Raw genomic sequence first — 23,319 nt, forward strand, 5'->3', positions numbered from 1 at the left:
CAGCCCACCAGGCTCCCCTGTCCCTGGGATTTTCTAGGCAAGAATACTGGAGTGGGTTGCCATTTCCTTCTCCAATGCATGAAAGTGAAAAGTCAAAGTGAAGTCGCTCAGTCGTGTCTGACTCTTAGCAACCCAATAGACTACAGCCTACCAAGCTCCTCTGTCCATGGGATTTTCCAGGCAAGTGTACTGGAGTGGGGTGCCATTGCCTTCTCCAAAGAGGTGCAGAGTAGTTAGTAATTTCTCCTTAATCACACAGCTTGACTCCAGAGGCCTCAAGGAATGAAACGGGATAAGCTTATGTTTAGGGAGGAGAATCCTAAAATTTGTATCCAGGTCCCATGGTAAAAATTAGATTGTGCTGCCTATAATTGAAGCATATGAGTTGATGTTAATTGAATTGAAATTAAATATAGGAATTCACAAAAGGTGAGAGAAGTTGGATAAATCAGAGAAGGAAGTAGAAGGCATATGGAAGTATTTGATCTGGGATTTGGAAAGTAGATAGAAACATCTTTCGTCATGTAGTTTTTTTTTTTTTTTTTTTAATTTTTTGTTAACTAGTTTGTTTCTGGAGGAGTATCCTACGTAGGTCTATAAAACTTCAACAGTATAAAAGGGTATTGAAGAGAGATTTGTCTCGCTGTTACAGTGGTGAACAAAACAGACACAGACCCTACTCTTAGAAGCTTGTAATTGCATAAGGATAAAAAGCATTGAAGGAGAGTTAAAAGTGTGATGGGTGATGTGAAAGGAGTGACCCAAAGTGCACTGGAAGTGCATGGCAGAGAAGCCTTATCACAGCCAAGGGTCAAATGTAGAGGCCTGAAGGACAGGAGGAGTTAGCCAGGCAAATAAAGGGCAGTGACTGACTTTCAGGCTGGGGAACGGTAAGCGCAAATATTCTAAGATAGAAAGACCCAGCAGCATCAAGGAATGGGACTAGAAGGACACCTGGTAGGACTTCAATTTAAAAAGGAGACTTAGACACACTATCTTATCTTTGTGAACCCAAATTTCCCATAGGAACTATGAGGGCTCTGAGTCCTCCCTGAAAGAAATGCTGTAGCAAGACGCCCAGTGTCAGGGCTGCCCCCGACCAAGAAAGGTTATCACTAGGTAGAGTCCCATCTTATGAAAGGGTTGGCTAAATGCTACTAATTTCAGGAAAATATCCATGGGCTCATGTGAATCACTCTACTTTCTAAGTAGAATTGCCCTGGAAGGAAAGTGAGTTGGTGTTAACAGCTACAAATGTTTCCTCCAGACTCTTTTAGTAAACAGGGTCTGACTGAATCACAAACCCACTGGAAAACACTCATCAGGCAGTAGGATGTTTCAGGAGCTGGTACTCTACTTGAAGGGTTTTATGAACCACTTTAAAGTCCCCACTTGTTTTTCCACTCTTGCTCAGGTGTCAGTGAGGTCACACACCCCCTAAAGACCCGGCCACTCACACACTCAGTTGTTACATCATCATTCTTTATGTGGGCTGTGGCATGTGAGGGTCTGTTCTGAATGGGGTTTTGATTCCACTCCCCATGACCAAGTCTGCTTAAACCACTCATCCTGTCATTCTCATCTGCCCTCTCTTTTCTTCCCTCTTAACCTCTTCTTTTCTATAAAAAAATTAAAAATTTTTTTTTCTTTTTTTAGCTACTTCTAGGCCCATCCTCTGTCTCCTCTTCTCCTGACTCCCTTCCATTTCTAAATTCCAAAAACAACCATGGTGTAAAGAGTCTGTTGGATTAGGTGGGTGGAAAGCACTCACACGACACAAGGGAGGGTGGAGGCTTATGGTCTATAAATGGGTATCATTTTGCATTTTCTTCTTCTCCATATCAAAATTGATCTAAAAAAATCAACAGTGTGATGGTAATTCTCAACCTTGATTTGAAGCCCAGATTCCTTTGAGAAGTAACATTCATGGCTATGCTCCCAGAAAAAAATGTACATATGCTTACCTATATGATTTCTATATTCAATTTAGGGGGCCTGTATACCATGTGATATTTCTACTTGCATGGATGGTTCTAGTTTTCTGTCATCCCTTTATTGGTAGAAGTTTAGGTTCAGGATTCTTGGGTATTATATGTACCACATTATCTGGACAGCCAGGCATCCATAAGTGCGACTAGAAGGAATTTCAACACGTTCTTTTACATATCTTTGTAAAAATAAAATACCAGCACCAAGAATAGCATTCCTTGTCTAATAAATTAAGCAACTGTTTAATTAGGCACTCTGTTTCAAGAGTTGATTTAATAGCGATATGCAAAAGAACAAATGCTAATTGTCTTTTCACCATTCCTTAATAGTTATGTGCCATGAATTCCCTAGCAGTCCAGTGGTTACGACTCAGTGCTTTCACTGCTGGGGGCCGGGGTTTAATTCCTGGTTGGGGAACTAAGATCCCACAAGTCACATAGTGTAGCAAAAAAAGCAAGAGCCAACCATTCAAATCCGAATTTTTCTTTTTCCCAACCTTTAAATCTCTAGTCTGATATCAGCAGGGCCCTTCGCAGGATATCAAAGCATTTTGCTATCAAGAACATCTGAATCTGTTTGCCCAAATTTCCAACAACCCATCTTAACCACAAGTTAATTGTGCCTTCTCTAGGTGTCTGCATTATTTAAGCAGTTTTATTGTACTCTTTTGACTTTCTTATCAACTAGAACAATCTGTGCTCTCTCTGAGTCATGGGCTCCTTCTCTTATGAACATTAGCTTGTGATTAATTTCAGTTATGAAGTTTAGCCACATATGGGTCAAAGCTAAATAAGAGGGATTTTAATCAGATAGCATGGCTTTTAGCATTCATAAATTGAACAGATATTTATTTAAAACCTATTACATGCCAAACACTGCTGTAGGTCCTAAGGAAAAAACAATGAACAACATGAACTTCTTCCTCTTGAGAAGCTGGCATTCTAGTACAGGGGGAGACAAAAATAAAAATGACCAAATATACAGTATAACATCAGACAGTGATAAGTGCAGCAAGAAAGGATAGGATATAGATAGGATCATCAGAGCAGGTCTTTCAGAAAAGACGATTTTTTTTTTTTTTTGAGCAGAAATCTAAAAGAAAATGAGAGTATGAGCTCTTTAGATACATAAAGGAAGAGATTTCCAGAAAGAGAAAGAACAATAAATGCAAAAGCTATGAGATGAGAATGCTCTGGATGAGTTAGGGACCAGCTGGAGCTGGTGTGGTCATAGTGTAGTGAGTGAAGAGTGGACAAGAGATGGAGTCAGGGAGGTCCAAGGGACTGGGTTATTCAGAATCTGTGAAGCCATAACAAGGACTATGGATTTTGTTTCTCTTTGAAGAGAGACAAAATCTGACATAGTTTTAAAAGGCTTCTCTGTCCATTGTATAGATGCAGGAAGATTTGTTGGAAGACAAAAGAAGAGCCAGGCCTGTGATGATGGTGGTAGAAATGAAGAGGGTTGGAAGTTCTCAGATGCCGGATATATTGTGAAGGCAGAGCCAATGGGATTTGCTGATAGATTGAATATGGAATATGAAAGGAAGAAAGGAGTCATGGGTGATTCCAGTGTTTTGGCCTGGGAATTGTAATGTTTGCAGAAGAGGCTACAGAATCAAGAGTCCATTTGCTAAGTCTAAGATGCCCTTTAGACCTCCAAACACTAATACCAATTGGTGTAGGCAGTTTGGAATACAGTGAAAGATTTGGATGGGAGATACATCTCTGGAAGCATTCCAGAAACCTGTCAAACTATGCGACTATTAATAGATAAGTGTGGCTGGGAAAGAGAAGAAGTCTGAGTACTGATCCCTGGAATGCTCCAATTTTAGAGGTCTTTAAGAGCAGAAGATTTTGGTCAAGGAGACTGAGAAAGGGCAGCCAATGAAATAGGAAGAAAACCGAAAGAGTGTATTGTTCTCTGGGCCAAATGAAGACAGCGTTTCAACGGGGAGATGTGAACTTTCTCAGCACTCTTGAGAAAGCAAGATGAAGATGGAGAATTGACTTAGTATCATGGGGTATACAGTGACCTTGACAAGAGTGATTCCAGTGAGGAGTAAAGAACGAGGCTTATTTGGAGTGAGTACAAGGAAAAAATGTCAGGAGATGGGAACAGAAAGGATAAATACACATTAAAGAACTTTAGGATAAAGAAAAACAGAGAAATGGGAAATTGGCTGGGGATGGACCTGGGATCAGGGTTTTTAAGATAAGGGAAATTACATGTTGGTATGTCGGGTGTTAATAGAAATAACCCACAGTGTACCATAACAATAACAAAATTGATGATGCAAGGGGTGGCAGAAGTTTCAGGAGCAAAGCCTTGAAGTGGGTGAGTGTTCCAGGAAGGAAGAGGCCACCCTTACCCAAGAGCAGAGACCATCCATCCAAGTATGTGGGTTGACTTGATAGTGGGAACAAATGGAAGCTCTCTTTTCGTTTCTTTTCCTTTTTCAGTGAAATGAGAGGCAGGTTCATCAACTGAGGTTGTGGGTTTGAGGAGAGAGGAGGTGTTAAAAAGTCAGCAGTAGGATCACTTACAGTGGTTTGAAAGATTTGGGTGTGTTTTTTTTTTTTTTTGGCTTGACACTTTTGAAAAAGAGAAATAAAATAATTTCTCTCCCTCAACATTATTATATATCTCAATAACTTTTTGGAGAGATATGATTCCACAGGCTTGCCTCCTCCTTGACTCCACATCCCTTAGACTTTTCCTTTTCCTTCTCATTTGAAATGATGCTTCTGTAATCTTGGTCTCTTGGCCTCACAAGCTCAGAATTAGTTTCAGTTACCCTCTTTCCTTCACACTATTTATGAGTAAGTCCCCTATGTATGAACGGGTTAAATCCCCTATATGTGAGTTACATTCCGAGAGGGAGCTCGTAAGTCCAATTTGCTCATAAATCCTCTTCGTTGTACCTAGTTAGGCTAGGTACTCAACTAATACAATTGGCTATATAGTACTGGACTGTACTAGGTGATGATATTTTTCACACAAATAATACTTTAAAAACAAGCACATAAAAAGCATTTTGAGAAGATCATGTATACACTGCTATGTTTAAAATGGATAACCAAAAAGTACCTATTGTATAGCACATGGAACTCTGCTTGATGTTATGTGCCAGTCTGGGTGGGAGGGGGGTTTGAGGGAGAATGAGTACGTGTATATGGGTGGCTGAGTCCCTTCACTGTTCAATGCTATGACAACATTGTTAACTGGCTATACCCCAATACAAACATTTTGAGTGCTAAAAATTAAAAAAAAAATTAAAAGAAAACATTTTTAATCTTACAGTATAGTACCTTGAAAAGTACAATAGCACAATACAGTGAACAGTTGGCATATAAGGGCACATTCACATCTTTGAAAGTTTGCAACTTGAATGTTCATATGTAGGGGACTTACTGTATCCAGTGGTGGTGAGAAGTCTGGCTGAGGAATTAATCTGGTTACTAGTTATACAACTTTAGGCATGTCATTTAACTTCTCTATGCCTTAGGTGCCTTAACTATAAATCTGAGTTGATAGAATTCCCTCCTAGATCATAGAGACCAAGTATTGTAGTTAGTCTATACAGCCCTATCACAAGACTTCCACTGGGATTTTTTAAATACTGAGAATGCAGTGAGATCCTCATGACAGTCCTTATAAACTACTAAGGATCTGGCAACCCCAGAGATTGGCCAAGAGGAAGAGAGAGACGCTCCAGTCTGTTTTTCCTGATGCACGGACGTAAGTCTCAAAGCTTCTATGATAAGATACTTCCCTCTCCTTCTTTCCACAGGTGAGGGCTTGACCAGTTCCACGAAGACGATTCTCGGGCAGCTGGGAAGCAGCGTGCTGTTGCCCCTGGCATCTGAGGAGATAAGTAGGAGCATGAATAAGAGCATCCACATCCTTGTCACAATGGCAGAATCACCCAAAGACACTGTCAAGAAGAAAATAGTGTCCCTAGATCTGCGGAAAGGTGACTCTCCACGTCTGAATGACGGCTATGAGTTTCATCTGGAAAACCTGAGCCTGAGGATCCTGAAGAGCAGGAAGGAGGATGAAGGCTGGTACTTTATAAGCCTGGAGGAAAATGTTTCAGTCCAGCACTTTAGCCTGCAGCTGAAGCTCTATGGTAATGACGGTGGCTTCCTTGGCCCACAAGGAATGCCATAGTGCCTTGCCTAAGAATTCAAGCTTCTCTCAGAAGCAAAGGGTGTTCAGAATTGGAAGCAACTTGAAAGATATCTCAGTCTAGGGTTAAACAGGGTTTCAGGGAAAAGTTTTAGAGGTTCACTAAATTGGTCCAAATTGCACATTAGTAATAGCTGATTAGCACTAGTTACCTTTATTCCCATTTTCTAAAGGAAAGGAGCCCGGCTGCCTGTATGCTAGAGGGCCCGGAGCCCCAAGAGTCTCAATTTACAAATAAGATTTTGTTTGAAAATAGTGGGTTTTTCTTCTGATTTTTAAAAGTTTGAATACCACTGATCAAGCAAAACCTCTCTTTCATAGGCGAGGACACTGAAATCAAGAGATAAGTGGTTTGCACGTGCCTACTCACATCTGTGTAGGTGGTTCACTCCACTAGGGGTCCTGGGAGAAGGAGAGCTGAAACTCAACCCACACACCACTCACCAAGCCCTGCATCCTGGCAGAGGATTGCATCTACCTGGTGGAAGAAGCATAGTTTTCTCACTTAAACAAAGGCCCTGGTTGTGAAAAAAAAAATCGCCTAGTTGCAGAACTTAAACTAAAACCTAGGTCCATCTGAATCCAAGGCCAGTGGTGTTTTTTTGTTTTTTTTTTTTTTTTTGAGCCTCTTTAACTGCCAGACCCTCTTGAGTGCACCCAGAGTTTGTCTCTTCAGTCCCAAAGCTCTTTTGAATTCCCAGGGATCCTGGCAGCTATGTGTGGTGTCCTGCTTCTAGGTGGGTCAGGAAGCTCCCCCCACACAACATTTCTTTAAAATTCTCAGGTACCACAAGATGGCACGTCCCTCCCCCGCCTTCCCTTGGTATCTTCCCTTTAAATGTCTGCAGAATTCCCACAGCCCTTAACCAGGTATCAGGGTGTTCTGATCACTCCAGTAGTGTCCCCAGGGCAAGGCTGCTGTAAGCACAAAGGTTACACATAGGTTTTCTAGAATGATTCACTGTCTTTGTCACATCTTATCATATTTTATGATCAAATTCTCACCTTAGAAAATATGTTCTCTGCAACCATGGTATTCTCTCAAGTCAAAGAAAGAGGCTGGATTTTGGAATCAGACAGACATAATTTCAGATCTCAGCTTGGCTGTTAAAAGTTGAGTGGAATTATGTAAGACACTCTACCTCTCTGGGACTCAGTTTCCTCATCTATAAAATGAGAATAATTAGAACTAGGATAATAGTTGTTGAGAAAGTTGTTGAAAAGATTAAAGAACATGATGAGTGTGAAATTCTAGTATTCTGCCTGTCCTATAGTAGTTACTAAATAAAAAGGACTTTCCCTTTTACCTTGCCAATTTTACATCCTTAGAGTGAAAAAGTTTGGTAAGGCCTGTGGCTATCCCAAGTTCAGACATCCTAAAGCACTTGCTATACACACACACACAACACACACACACACACACACACACACACACACACACACAGAGTACAGATGAAATCCCACCACTGAAAAGTCATTCTTTTAGATATAGAAGGTAATACTTTAGCCATGGACATTCAAACCCATGGGGGAATAAGCTGAGAGCAAACTCCCCAGATGGAATACAGGAGAGCAACCTAAATTAGAAACAAGAGGAATGCAAGGGGAGCCCTAACAGTCTTGGTGGGAGGGAACTAAAAGACAATATTTCTCTTCTTTGTTTTATCCCTGGTCCTGGAAAGGAGTATAGAGGGGTAGTAGGGGGAGGGAAGGTGCGAAATAGTAGGTTCCTATTAGAAATATATTACACCACAGATCTATAGGGAGGGAAAGATGCTATTAGGTTGCATTTTTTCTAACAAAAAGGTTAAATCACCATTCCAGAGGATTCATTTCAGTGATGGCTCTCTTCCTCCCCCTTTTGACAGAGCAGGTCTCCACTCCACAAATTAAGGTGTTGAACACCACCCAGGAAGATGGGAACTGCAGTCTCATGCTGGCCTGCATGGTGGAGAAAGGGGACCACGTGACTTACAACTGGAGTGAGGAAGCAGGAGTCCCCCTGCTGAGTCCCACCAATAGCTCCCACCTCTTGTATCTCACTCTTGGCCCTCAGCATGCTAACAACGTGTACATCTGCACTGTGAGCAACCCCATCAGCAACAGCTCTCAGACCTTCATCCCTTGGCCCAGTTGCAGCTCCAGTGCCCCAGGTAAGTGTCTGAGAGGCAGCTGTTAGGCCACATTAATGATATGGACTCAGTCCCCACCTGGACCAATGCTCTGCTTCCATAGCCATGGCTTCACCTTAGGAACAACACTTTATATTTTCTCTATGGTTTGTAAAAGCCTCCTATGTGCATTCAGTGAGTGGCTACTCTTCATAATGAGCAAGGTGTCGTTATGCTCCATTCATAGTTGAGAAAACTGGTGAGAAATGATGGAACTAGACCCAGAGCCCTGGGTGAACCCTGCCCTCCCCTCCTGCCTTGGTGCCAACCTACAAGGCTGGCGGGGTAAGGGAGTGTGGGTGGCAGGTCCTGACTCCCAATTCATGCTCCACTAACAGTGGGATGGTTCTAGACCATCAATAAGTATTTATCAGTCACCTGTGCTGTAGGAAATTTGGAACAGACATGACATACAACCTCTGCTGTCCAGATAATACATGAAACATGTGCTCAATACTGAAAAGCAAGATGTAACAAAGGGAAACATTTTATGAAATGGACTGTGACTCCCGCAGCAGGTCAGAGGGTCAGGGGAGTCAGATCTCTGACTAAGACCTGGACTGTGAAGCTTAGGAAAGTGGTAAGTCATAGAGCACTTTATTGTTGAGACAGCATTTCAATTGTATGATCTCTCTTGTTCCTCACAATGGCCTTATCAGATAGCTGTTGTCATCATCCTCATTTTATTACAGATTAGGAACTTGAAGCTCATAGCCTGTAAGAACCCTTCTCAAGTTTTTTCAGCTTATAAATGGTAGTCAGAACCTAAACCTAGATCTTCTGACTAATCTTTTTCTGGAAAGATAAAGCATTATTATTCTGTTATCAAAAGGAAGGAAGGGCTGATTAAGTAAGCCCATCTCACCACTTGAGACTGGAAACAGACCACTGAGCCTTTTCACTAAGATCTTGCATCCGTGCCTCAGGTAGGTTCAGGGGCAGAAGAACCAGTGTGCTGGCCCTGCCAGTCATTACCTGTGCCCTGATATTCTTCCTTCTGCATCCACTGAGGGTAAACAGGAATCATTCCAAGCAGACTCTTGCCCACAGTAGCCTTGATGTATATTTGGAAGGCTTTTCCAGATAACTAAGGATCTAGGGACAGGGGAATCCAGCCAGGTCATGCCCTTCAGCATAGCATATCCAGTCAGCAACTCCCCTGAGGTATTCCAGATGGACTGCTGGGGAAATCCACCTGCCTTCTGCATCTAAGAGCTCCTTGGTGAGCCTCGCCCACTGCATGTTACCTCCCCCAGCCACTCATGGCAGAGTTGGCCACCTGTCCACTCACATGAGGTGTCTGGCTGCTTGCCTACCTTGCGCATGAACCACATTCAGAGGTTCTCCCCCGGTTCAGACCTCTCTCCCTGCCCACAGCTATTCAGAACGTGCTGGTGGGATCAAGACAGCAGTCTTTCATGAGTGTAGAGTTTACAGAATGTAAACTCTAGGGGATCACAGACCCTTCATCCCTGCCTGACCCTGATCTCAGGTGCCTGCACCCTGCGACTCCACTCAGAGTCCCCACAGACACTGCGCCCACGCTGAGGGGGATACCAAAGTGTGCCATCACAGAGCTACCACCCTGACTCCAGCTACTGTCCTCTTTCGCCTGGCTTTCTACAATAGCCTTCTTCCTGGTCTCCCTGCTGCCACCCTTGGGCCCCTGCAGTCGGTTCTCTACCAGCGGTCAGAACTAACCCTTGAAAACAGTACCATGAGGAGCATTGTTTTCTGTTTGGATTACTACTGGATCTCAGATGTCACAGACCAAGCCCGATATATAGCAGAGATCAAATCCTGAGCCTTTGGAGTGGGAGCATATTCTCTAAGACCCTAGGCCAGAGAACTAACCCTAGGGAGTATCAAATAGTGAGAACTCACAAAAGGAAACCACTTGAATACAAGACCCAGCATCACCCAGCCACCAGTAGCACCCTGTGCAGGACACCTCATCTAAAGAACAAACAAAACAAAAATACAAACCCAATCATCAGAAAACAAGATTACTGCCTCACTCAGCCTTGCCCATCAGAGGAAAAACAAACAAAAACTCAGCACAAATCTCACCCTATGTGAAGCTTACACAAACCACTGGACCAAGCTTATGAGGGCAGAAATCAAAAGGAAGAAAGAATTCAACCTTCTTCAAGGAAAGAATTCAACTTTACTTGAAGCCTGGGAAAAGAAAACCTCAAACACAGTAAGTTAAAAGAAAATAATGAAAAGGCAGAGAAATACTACACAAATGAAGCAACAAACTAGAAACACAGAAGTCCAAATAAATGAAGAGGAAATAGACAAACTACCTGAAAAAGAATTCAGAATAATGATAGTAAAGTTGATTAAAAACCTTGAAAACAAAATGGAGAAAATGCAAGAATCAATTCACAAAGACCTAGAAGAATTAAGGAATAAACCTACAAAGACAAACAACACAGTTACTGAAATTAAAAATACTCTGGAAGGAATCAGTAGCAGAATATCTGAAGCAGAAGAATGAATCAGTGAGCTGGAAGATAAAATGGTAGAAATAACTTCTGAAGAGCAGAATAAAGTAAAAAGAATGAAAAGAACTGAGGACAGTCTCAGAGACCTCTGGGACAATATCAAACACACCAACATTTAAATTATACGGGTCCCAGAAGAGGAAGAGAAAAAGAAAGGGTATGAGAAAATTTTTGAAGAGATTATAGTTGAAATTTCCCCAACATGGAAAAGAAAATAGTCAATCAAGTTCAAGAGGCACAAAGAGTCCCATACAGGATAAACCCAAGGAGAAACATGCCAAGACACATACTAATCAAACTAACAAAGACTAAACACAAAGAAAGAATATTAAAAGCAATGAGGGAGAAGCAACAGGTAACATACAAGGGAAACCCCATACACTTAACAGCTGATCTTTCAACAGAAACTCTGCAGGCCAGAAGGGAATGGCAGGATATATTTAAAGTACTGAAAGGGAAAAATCTACAACCAAGTTTACTGTACCTGGCAAGGATCTTATTCAAAATTGATGGAGAAATAAAAAGCTTTTCAGACAAGCAAAAGTTAAGAGAATTCAGTACCACCAAACCAGCTTTACAACAAATGTTAAAGGGACTTATATAGTCAAGAAATACAAGGGAAGGAAAAAGATCTACAAATCAACCACAATTAAGAAAATAGCAATAGGAACATATATGTCAATAACTACTTTAAATGTAAATGGATTAAATGCTCCAACAAAAAGACACAGAATGTAAACTCTAGATCCGGTGTTACCCTTGTTACTTACAAAGATAAGCTGCTTATCCTAAGACTCAGATTCTTCATCTAAAATAATGCCTGAAAATTTTTCTTGACTATGTATCAATTATGTGGACTCTCATTTAATCCTCACAGCAACCAAATAGTATTAATATCCCCACCTTACAGATGAGGAAACAAAGATATGCAAAAGTCACACACTGAGCAAGTGCCAGAGTTGAGTTGTCTGATCCTGAAATCCTCATGGGTAATATCAGAATAGATGATACACTTTTAAAATGCCTTATAAATCATAATAAATATGTGTGTTTTTCCTTTGTGGCTGAGAAAGTGGTAGCCCTCACCTCAGCACAGCCTTCTCTGGTCATAGCAACCCTCTTAGGGCACCAAATGTTTTACCCTGACCCATCTCAGAAAAGAAGAATAATTCTCTTCATGTTCCTCAGTATGCTTTAACAAGAATTTACTTAAAGTATCTCAAAGTCTTGGCCATAAAGCTTCTGCTAGAAGCACTTAGCTCAGGACATTCTTAAAAAAAAATATAAAGGGACTTCCCTGGTGGTCCAGTAGTTAAGACTGCACTTCCACTGCAGAAGACATGTAGCTCAGAGGATAAAGCATCTGCCTACAATGCAGGAGACCCGGGTTTGATCCCTGGGTCAGGAAGATGCCCTGGAGAAGGAAATGGAAACCCACTGCAGTACTCTTGCCTAGACAATCCCATGGACAGATAAGCCTGGTAGGCTATAGTCCATGGGGTTGCAAACAGTCGGACATGACCGAGCGACATCACTTTCTTTCTTTCTAGGGAACTAAGATCACACATGGCACATGACATGGACAAAAAATAAAATAAAAATTGAATATAAAATTTTTAAAAAGGAAAGAAAAAAGAAACATGTAAAGATGCTTGAGTGGTCCATCTAAACCACTTTGAGGACTGAGTATGCACTAGTGTGACCAGATTTACTGGATATGGAGCAGGCCTTCATGAGATGGGGGAGGTCAAGAAGCAGCAGAAACATGGAACCATGGGAAAACCCTGTCAGGACCTCAACTCAGGCATTAAGGCAACTACTCAGCAGCCATTACACTTTCTTGGACCTCTGTTTCATTATATGTAAACTGAAAAGGGTGAACTCCTGAAGTTCTTTCCAGAGTAAATAGTCTATAAGTCCATTTGTATGTACATTGATAAGAAATGCTAATGAAGGATTACCAAGGTATATATTTGCTAGGGGTGTTGTAAAAAGGTGCTGTAAACTGAGTGACTTACATAACCAAAATCTATTGTTTCACAGTTCTGGAGGCTAGAAGTTCAAAATCAAAGTGTCAGTAGTGTTAAGTTTCTTCTGAAGGCCATGAGGGAAGGAGCCGTTCCATGCTTCTCTCCTTGGCTTGGAGATAGCTGTCTTCTCCTTTTGTCTCTTCACATTGTCTTCCCTCTCTGCGTATATCTGTCCTAATTTCCCCTTATTAAAATGACACCAGTCATGTTGGATTAGGACCCACCTGTAATTACTTTCAGAGAAGGCGACGGCACCCCACTCCAGTACTCTTGCCTGGAAAATCCCATGGATGGAGAAGCCTGGTGGGCTGCAGTCCATGGGGTCGCTGGGAGTTGGACACGACTGAGCGACTTCCCTTTCACTTTTCACTTTCATGCATTGGAGAAGGAAATGGCAACCCACTCCAGTGTTCTTGCCTGGAGAATCCCAGGGACGGGGGAGCCTGGTAGGCTGCCGTCTATGGGGTTGCACAGAGTCGGACACAACTGAAGTGACTTAGCAGCAGCAGCAGCAGTAATTACTTTGCTAGGGTTGCCGTAACAAAAACACCACAGGTGAGGTGGCTTAAATAACAGAAATTTACTTTTTCACAGGAGAAAGGAGGCTAGAAGTCCAAGATCAAAGTGTTGGAAGGGTTGATTTTTTCTCTGAGGCCTCTCTCCTTGGCAGTAGATGGCTGTCTTCTTGCTGTATCTTCATGTGGTCTCTGCATGCTCATCCCCAGTGACTCTTTGTATGTCCAGATTTCCTCTTACAAGGACATTAGTAAGATTAGATTCAGATTCACCCTAATGACCTCATGTTAACTTGATTACCTCTGTAAAGACCCAGTCTCCAAATAAGGTCACATTCTAAGGACTTCAACATATGAATTTTTGGGGAAACACAGTCAACCCATAACACAAATAGAGATCCCCTGCCCTGCCTCCAGGGATGGGGAACCACAGCATTCGAGAACCAAATCACACAGCTAGACTGTGGCATGCCATTTTCAGTACACCAGATTGCCTAAATATGGAAAACAGAATTTTATTATTTCGTTGATTTGGGTTTGCAAAGGAATATCACTAATTTTTAAAATACCATGCTTGGTTCAACAAACAAAATATTACTGAGATTCTGCTATGTTCCAAAGGTGTGCTAGGTGCTGAGAACACAAAGACAAAAAAAAGACACACTCTTTGCTCTTAAGAAAGGGAATAGCTCTATAAGTAACTATTATTCCAGGTTAAGTAGTACGATAGGGGCAAAACAGAAATATGTGCAAGTGAACCCAGAGGACGGAATGATTGACACTGTTTCAGGGAATCAGAAACAGCATCACGGAGAATGTGACACAAACTAGGTTTTTAAGAATAAATAGAAATTACCCAAGCAGATAAGAGAAAGACACTCAAGGCAGAGAGAACAGCAGATATAACTGGGCCTTGTTCTGTATTGTCCTATGGTATTCTGATGGGAACTAATAGATAGTTTTAGATAGAGGAGTAATGTGATTAGTTTTGCATTTCAGAGAGAATTTTCAGTGGTGTGGACAGTAGACTGTGGTGGGGAAGAAGCAGAAGGAAAAGAAACTAGCTGTGGGGAGGGCCCATTATTGCAGTCACCCATCAAGAGATGATGAGTCCTGAGCCAGAGCACTGGCTGTTCCTTTAACAAAGATCCCATTCAAGGGAGGGAAATCCCAGTCTTGGGATGATGTGGTGGGGTATGAGGATTTACTAGAGGTCTGTTTGTCATCTATAATAAGGACAGTGATCTTGAGACATATTTCACTTTCGTTAATGAAAAATTCAAATGGTAATGATGTGATGAAAGCAAATGTGTTATGATGTCAGCACTGGTTCCCATCAGGACTCAGACTAAACCACACAAGAACATATTTGTTTCTCAAGATCTTTTTTCCTAACAATTGTCCAGGCTCTCCATCATATATTCATCTTTATTCCAATTGTTATCTCACTGTTTTACAGCAAGAAATACCTTCATATCTATTGTTATGAAGCCTCTTTACTACAAAGTACTTTCTTAGTGGCTCAGTGGTGAAAAAAAAAAAAATCCACCTGCCAATACAGGAGATGCAGGTTCAATCTCTGTGTCAAGAAGGTTCCCAGGAGAAGAAAATGGCAACCCATTCCAGTATTCTTGCCTGGGAAATCCATGGACAGAAAAGCCTGGCAGGCTACAGTATACAGGGTCCCAAAGAGCTGGACATGATTTAGCAACTAAACAACAACAACAAAAACAAATCCAGGGGTGCTACCAAGCCTTCTCCTAGGTCATGTCAATGTGGGCCAGTTCTGGGCTGTCAGTGACTTGCTGCCATCCTTCATGACCGTGATCTGAAACAGTTCTGTCTGTGCAGTAATGAGTAATACTGAACCTTAAACAGTTGAACTCAGAGGGAATGCCCCTGGGAGCTCATTTTGAAAAGAGGACCCCTTTCAGTAGATTAGCAAAAGGTTGGCTCAGCAAGTCTAGGTTAGCTCCGTGGAAGGAAAATCTGACGCCTGCCAGTGAGCTCCGGGGGCTCCCCCTTTCTAACAAGGCCATCTCATCAAAAGGGAGCTCCCACTGTTACTGCGTCATCTAGCTGTTCTGTGTATAGGCAAGTCCCTCTCCCTGGTACTCCCAACCCAGGAAGTGTGGCAACAATCCTGGAAGGATGAAACCTGTCCCCTCTCACGGACCAGAGCCCTGTCACGTGGCCACACCTGCTACAGAGGAAGCTGAGAAATGTAGTCCTTAGCTGTGCAGTCATGTGACTGGACAAGACTTGCTTTGTCGGGGAAGGATGAAAATGGGTTACACCCAGTAGTCCCTGCAACATGATGCTGGGTGGTATAGGCAAGTGTGAGGGATTTTTCTGGAAGCTGAGAACTCTGTGTAATAATCTTTACTTGGGTGGTGCCATATCTTAAATTAGTGTATGGTTTGGGACCACCCTTCCCCCACTCCCAATTCTGAGAGGAAACTGCCACCAACAAAAAGTGTCTCTTGAAGACGATTGACTTCTTCAAGTTGATGTGCTTCAGGCAGAAGGCCTTACTGACAGAACCACATGAAAGGCAGGAAAGAGATATGGCACTCTCAGACCGTTATATTAGCATCTCGGTATCTCCTCGGGTGAGCTACATTTGTTTCTCAGATTCTTTTTATTTTCTTCTTTATCTCCCTAAACAATTAGAGTCTGGGGACTTGAGAGAGACTTTTGTGTTTCTGTGGCAGCAGACTTTCAGAGATACATGAAAAAGGCCCTTCAGCCTTTTCCTTAGAAGTGTGGCTACCTGCCAAGTTATCAGGTTTAAACCACAGCCAATCAAATAGAAGACCAAAGGATGGAAACTCATGCAAAGAACTCTTCATAAATGGCACTGGAGTTCTCAACCAGCCTGCTCAGCTGTCTCTAAGAGGTTCCACGGAGGGGGAAAGTCCTAAGTCTCCTCTTTAAGAATGTTCAGGGACTTCCCTGGCAGTGGTTAAGACTTTGCCTTCCAATACACGGAGTGTGGGTTTGATCCTTGGTTGGAGAGCTAAGATCCCATGTGCCTTTGGCCAAAAAACCAAAACAAAGAACAGAAACAATGTTGTAACAAATTCAATAGTTTTTTTAATGATTTTTTAATTTTTTTAAAAAGAAGACTGTTCAGATAAGGATTCTTTTTGGACGAAGAATGGGACCTGTGGACCCCAGAAAAATGTTGGTCTGATTTCTGAGCATCGTCATCCTGAGGGGCCTCACTATATGACTGAGCGAAAAGAGGGAGAGCAAAAAGAGCCAGAGTCTCTGCTACAGGAAGTGGTGGTTTGAAAATGGGAACACAGATGGTGCTGAGAGCACAGATGCACACCTTCTTCCTGGTTCCATTTGGCTATAATAAAGCACTGCCAAGTAGGTCATTGATTGTTCCCATCTACTCCTGCCTTGAGCCATTCAGAAGGTGACCCTGCATTCCTTCTGAGACCTTCTTATACTTTTGTGTATATGCATGTATGCTCAGTCATGTCTGACTCTTTGCAACCCCACAGACTGTGGCCCTCCAGGCTCCTCTGTCCATGGAATTTCCCAGCAACAATACTAGAGTGGGTTGTCATTTCCTCCCTCAGGGGATCTTCCCGACTCAGGGATCAAACCTGTATCTGCTGTGTCTCCTGCACTGGAAGGTGGATTCTTTACCACTGAACTTAGAGTTCTGATAATTCTTAGCCAAAGGGTATATGATAGTCTTCTCCAAACTTCATTCTATGGCTCCTAATTTAATTTAACTTAAATCACTTGTCCATCATGTGCATATTGAGTGCCCCCTGCCCTATACTGTGTCATGTGGAAAGGGAAAGGCATGTGAAGTATAAGGTACAGGGTCTACCTTCAAGGAGTTTACCATCTAGATAGGACTCCTACACCTTACTGGGTTAGAAAAACATGATCATATTAAAGAAACCACTATTAGAATTCCTCTTTGGGAGGGAACAGAGCTTCTTTAGGATAAAGAGCTTCATAAATGCTTTATGAAGAGTGTAAGCTGCTCTTTATGGAGAGCAGAAGATAAGACCTCCCTCCCCCAAAGAATCCAGCTGTAGGTTAAATACTTCTGTGTTATAATGGGGGAAGGTGTTGCTTGTGTAGGTATAGAAAGAGAAAGATAGGGTCTGAGCCTCTCATGTGTTAGAAAGCTTCCCTTTTCACGATGGAATCTGCTCCTTGTGAACTTTCAAATCTGCAGTAGAGGATTCGAACCCATGACAGTCTCTTTGTTTGTTTTTGCTACACCACACAGCATGCAGGATCTGAATTCCCAGACCAGCTACTGAGCTCATGCCCCTTGAAGTGGAAGCATAGAGTCTTAACCACTGGATCACCAGGGAAGTCCCCCAACAAAATTCTTAGTATAGGTTTTTTGGTTTTATTTTTTGTGTGTGTGGAAATGGGTGAAGGCACTGAACCTTGCACTCAGGACAGCTCAGACTAGAGGGCTGCAGGAGAGAAATTAAAGAGATTGTGGGCATCCTGACCCCCACAAGCTGTAGAAGTAGCTTTTTGTTGTCCATATTTATTTAAATTGCCAAAGGCAGTCCGTGACATTTAGTTTCCATATGCATATCATAATTGAATAAGAGCACCAAAAAGGTGAACACCAAGTGTAGAAGCTACACCTGGGAAGCGTGTGGTGAATAAACATCAATTCCACTTGCCTTGGGAGTCCCAGGTGGTACTAATGGTAAAGAACCCGTCTGCCAATGCAGGAGATGCAGGTTTGATCCCTGGGTCAGGAAGATCCCTTGGAATGAGGGCATGGTGACCTACTCCAGTATTCTTACCTGGAGAATATCCATGGGATGGAGAATCTCATGGACAGAGGAGCCTGGTGGGCTACAGTTCTTAGGGCCACAAAGAGTCGGACACAACTCTCTGTTGTGATAAATCGGAAGTGATTTATCATGCACGCACCACATGCTAGATTCTAGGCATTACTCTAAGCACTTTCCATATGTTATTTCATTGGTTCATCAGAACAACTCTGCGAACTGAATATTTTTATGTTTGTTCTGACATTGAGGAAACAGGGACCCCAGAGGGTATGAGGCCTCTGGAGGTCACAGAGCTATCAAGTGGTAGACCCAGAATTTGAGTCCATCTGTCTGGCTCCAGGTGCCCTCCCTGAAGACAGTCTCCACAGCAAAGATAATTTTCAGATGTAGGACATAAATCAAGGGGCTTCAGAGTCCAAAGGAGATGGAAGAATGGGAGCTGGAGTGGAGGGAAGAGTTACACAGAGGAGTTAAGCTTGGCCTGGGGCCAGGGCTAGGCAGGCGATGGGACTGGTGAAGGTGCAGTGGGAGGAAGCAGAGGAGAGACACCTGCAGATGTGGGATGAAGGTTGGTGAGGGGTGAGCTGGGACCTCAGAGAGCTTTTGACTCAGAACATCTGCCAGGCGTCCTACCCTTCTGCTGCTCTCATTGTAAGAGGCCTCACCTCCATAGGCTAAAACAAACTGTGAAGCCTTCAGGTCTCTTCTCACCCGTTTTGGCCACTGCCTTCTTCTGTGACTCTAGGTATGCTTGCCTGGGTCTCTGTTTTCTCAACATCAAACCAGTGAGCTGAGCCCGATAAGCTCTGTAATTCCTTTAAAGTTAAAAAAAAAAAGTCTGTGGTCCTATAACTTACATCCTCCAATAGATTCATATTAATTTGTATCCAAAGATTAAGGGGGAAATTAGGGCTTATGAAATGTCTTTCAGGACTGTGACCAGGTTGCCTTTCCGATGTGGCAGACCTGGCAGAAGTGGGTCATGTATGTCATAGGACAAGAGGATCAGATGGCTTTCATCTTCCTGAGACCCTGAAAAGAAAGAGAGAGCACTTGCTATTATGTCCTCTGGGCCATAATATGCCCCAGTTATTTTTAGTTTATGTGAGTAGGTAGGTGGCTGGGCTGTCACAACACAAGAAACTCTCATTTGGCAGCTGTGACTAATGCACTTATGTCATCTTCTATTTTCTAGTTTTACTTTAATTTATTTAGCTATCTTGCTATTTTCTAGTTTTAGGTACACCACCTTATTGGTTTTATTTTTATATAAAAGAAATTTGAAAGAAATGCTATTTTTTAAATTCACTTATGTAGTTGCAGTGCTTGTCCTGTTGTTTTAGAAGATCTCAAAATACACGAGGGAAGAAAAAGAGTAAATAGTCTTGAAATACTACATGCTACTATAACCGTTTACTGGGTCCATCCCATGGGTTGAAGAAACCTGGCGGTACTTAGGCTGCGGGCCCTGCTTCTTTATCTTAGGATTTGAAAGGTTTCTCTATGAGTTTTCTGGTGTTGGCAACATAAGCACTAAATAATCAATCTGTCACTGTTCCTCAGATACACACACACACACATACACACACGTGAAGTGGGCTCTCAGCAGCCCTCAGCCATTCAGGCTAGAGCTGTTCATAGGGCAACTCCAGCTTCCGCAGTGACTCTGTACTCACATTTCAGGCTTTATGTAAATTTAGTAGCCTTCTTACAACTCTGCACCCTTGCTTTTTGACTGGGGGTCATGAGACTGCTAAAATTGTTATCTGGCTGAGTTAAAATATGTTAAGTTCTGGGAAGAAACTCTATAATCAAGATGCTTACAAAACCCCAGTTCGGTGGGACTCCCTGGGATGACTTGATGTGTTAAAGACCTAGAAAGAAAAAAATCTTTTCAAATCCTGGAGGCAACTTCTGCTCATCTATCAGGCGCAGTTGGATCTTGGCAGGATGCATTTTATCAGTTTGTTGCAACTTCAGGCTATATCTCTGGCCAACTCTGTAAATGTCTGAATTGTGTCTGTAAGTACCCTGCCCTTCTGTCCTCTACTTATTCCTTTCTTTCAGTTACTTCCCAACAAATCTATCACAGGTTTAACAACAATCAGCCTGATTTCACAATCATCTTTACAAGTTACCCTTACTCATTAATGTAACAGTACCTCCTGATGTCTTTCTATTTAGAATGTGAATGCTATTACTTCACTTAGAAACCTAGTGCTTTGGGTTGTCAGCCACTGTTCATTACCCTGATGTAACTTAACCCCAAGCCCATACATCTCCCTGAGTCTCCAAGAAGTCTGTCTTCAATATTCAGCCATGTTTCTACTCTTAGACCAACCTATAGTTCTCAAGGATCTCTGTGCCCTCTTCCTTATCCACAAAATGGGAGTAATGAGTATCTACCTCATAGGATTGCTTTGAGGATTAAATGCATTAATAGACAATGCACTAAAAAATGCTTGGTCCATTGTAAATGCTCAGTAATTATCTATTATTATCTTTTTGAGCTAAATGTCTTATTTATTAAAATGCTGCTCCTGGTTCAGAAGGATTTGGTAAAGGAGGGAGAGGAGAGAAAACAATGAAAACTGGCTCTCTGATTTTTAACTTAGTGACTGGTGGTCTAGTGCTAATATTAAATGCGGGAATGATTCAGAGGAAAACTACATGCTTTTCTTTCAGTTCAGGTCTAGTTAGTTCAATACAATTATTTGCATGGAAGGACAATAATAGCACTACTGTGTTTATTTTAAAAGTAAAGTAGATCCTCCTTCCTCGTGGTGTCTCATGAGAACTGTGTGGGAGTGTGGGGGCAGCATGTGGAGCCATTGTGTTCTTTTTACCAAAATGGATACAGGACACATTAGAAATTTACAAACAGAGAAACCTAGCAGAGAGATGGACTTAGGAAAAAACAAAGATAAGTTTAGCTTTAGTCATGTGGTAAAATGTCTCAAGTGAAGTGAAAAATAAAACATCTGAGTAGAAGAGTCTTTACAGAAACTAGGTGTATGGAAGTCAAGTATAGCGACGGAAATCAGGATAAGGAAACAGATCTGGAACTCTTCAGTGGGCTAAATTTGATCTCTAAAGCTATGAGAATTAATGTCTCCCTTGAGAAAAAACATAGGCAGAAAACATGAGGCTAGGTCTCCCCACTTCTGCGTGGGATGTTTTTAAACTCACAGCACTTTTGAGTTTGCCCTTTAACTTTTTTTTTTTCCAGAATCAAGACAATGGGGACTATATGCTGGGCTCTTCTTAGGGGGCATCGTTGGCATTATCATGATTCTCCAAGTGGTGATACTACTGTTGAGAAGAAGAGGTAGGTGCCTGACAACAAAGAGATTCTTATCAGACTCCCCGTGGTAAGCAAGGGACCTCTCCCCATGAGCACTTGCTCTCACCACTTTGGCTTTCTGCAGGGAGCAAGCACCTTTGCAAAAACACTAAATAAACATATCCTGAGACTTTGTTTAATTCAGTCTCATTCAACATGTCTTGCTTGATCCACCCCCGCCCCCCCCACCACGCTAGTCTATAGGGATGAAAGGAAAGATGAACCACAGATATCTAACACAGGAGACATTACACAGATAATTTAAATTCAGTATAACTAGCACTGCATCTGAAGTGTGTATAGGATGCTGAAAGGGGCCAGATAAGAGGCTTAAACTAGGAGCAGAATTCAGAGGAGTCTTGGATCTTGTTCAAGGGAAGCTATATCTACTGACTGATAAAAAGAACCTTATAGTAAGTTGCAGTGGGGTAACCAAGGCACAGAGAGGCTAAGTGACTCCTGCAAGGTCACCCAGCTGGTTGGTGAGGGAATCAGAACTGCAAACATGTGTTCCAACTCCCAGAGTATGTTCCTCTGGGAAGGCCCACAGGTCATCAGAACACAGCAGAGGGAACACAGTTTACTACGATTTAGCACATGTTCTGACTCACCTTGGTCAAGCGTGCAATCCATGAGGTCACTTAAAGCCAAACTAAATAGTTATGGAAAGTCACCCAGGGTGGACTGAAACAATTAAGGTCCAATGATTCCCTTGAGGTTTCAATGCCAAGCTAGTATCTCCTGGCCTCCTCGCTGTCCTCTGATTCAATATCTCAAGGCCATGTGCTCTCCTTGGCCACACTACCCACCACCCACCCACGCTAGCAGCAGAAGCTCCTGCTCCACAATCGGGACAGGTCCCCGAGTTGGTCCGCCCACGGGGAAGATGGAACTTGATCTTCACACCACAGATCTGATGGCCAATCTCATTCTCAAGCAGATTAATGTTCTCCACATACAACCTTCTTGGAAAAGCCCTACCTCAGCACTCTGATGTTGGTTTTGCTTATATTAAATAATCTAGGTCATAGCAGGCCACCTACATTGTCTCATTTCCTCCATCTAAGAGGTAGCTGGGGAGGAACTGGGAGGGGGTGGGGCGATTCAGACAGACATCACGATGAAAGCTTATGGGGATGAGGCAGGGTAGCCACTGTTGGCTAAGACGATGAAGCAGCACTGAAATACTAGCAACGAGAAAACTGAGATTAACGTATCTGCATTAACCCTGCTGGCGAAGGCTCTGGGATCCTAACCCACACTCTTTCCTCCGCTACATGCTGCTATCACGTGGTTGCCTCTGAAGGGACTAGTACTCCCCACCCCGCAATAATTCTCTATCACTTTTCCCAACACACATACCCATCCTTGTTTCTGATCACTGTGTGTTCTTTGTAAGCCAGGAACACGCAAAAATCTTGCTTTAAATCTGTGGTTAAAACCTATGCTCAATTATCGTAACCCCATAAGACTTTGTTCAAGAGATTTTATTGGCAACTTCTACCAGCGTCATTTCCAGAATGCAGTCCATGTGAAGCTTTTCAAATGGACTCTCTGGAAATTCCGGGCTCGGGAGGTACATTGGGTAAGAACAGAGATTTTAGCCTTCAAATGCAAACTTTGCCACTTATGAGTTCTGTGATCAAACAGATAATCTAACTTCTCCTCTGCAAAATGGGGATAATAATACATACTTCATGGCGTTTTTGTGGGGATTCAAGAGTCAATACCAGAAAGCACTGATAAGTGATGGATGATGGATAAATAGATGCAT

The 23,319-nt window shown here is 42.4% G+C and overlaps 1 protein-coding gene across 1 annotated transcript in view; it reads left to right on the forward strand.

Annotated features, from left to right (window-relative positions):
- Window positions 1–23,319, forward strand: part of SLAMF1 (signaling lymphocytic activation molecule family member 1) — a 39,047-nt gene that overhangs the window by 2,969 nt on the left and 12,759 nt on the right. The window contains exons 2-4 of the mRNA NM_174184.4: window positions 5,783–6,121; window positions 8,049–8,333; window positions 21,432–21,530. Coding sequence (NP_776609.2) covers window positions 5,783–6,121; window positions 8,049–8,333; window positions 21,432–21,530 — 723 coding nt within the window. The remainder of the gene's footprint in view (window positions 1–5,782; window positions 6,122–8,048; window positions 8,334–21,431; window positions 21,531–23,319) is intronic.

This window comes from Bos taurus, chromosome 3 (genome assembly GCF_002263795.3).
Source record: "Bos taurus isolate L1 Dominette 01449 registration number 42190680 breed Hereford chromosome 3, ARS-UCD2.0, whole genome shotgun sequence".
NCBI lineage: Eukaryota > Metazoa > Chordata > Mammalia > Artiodactyla > Bovidae > Bos > Bos taurus.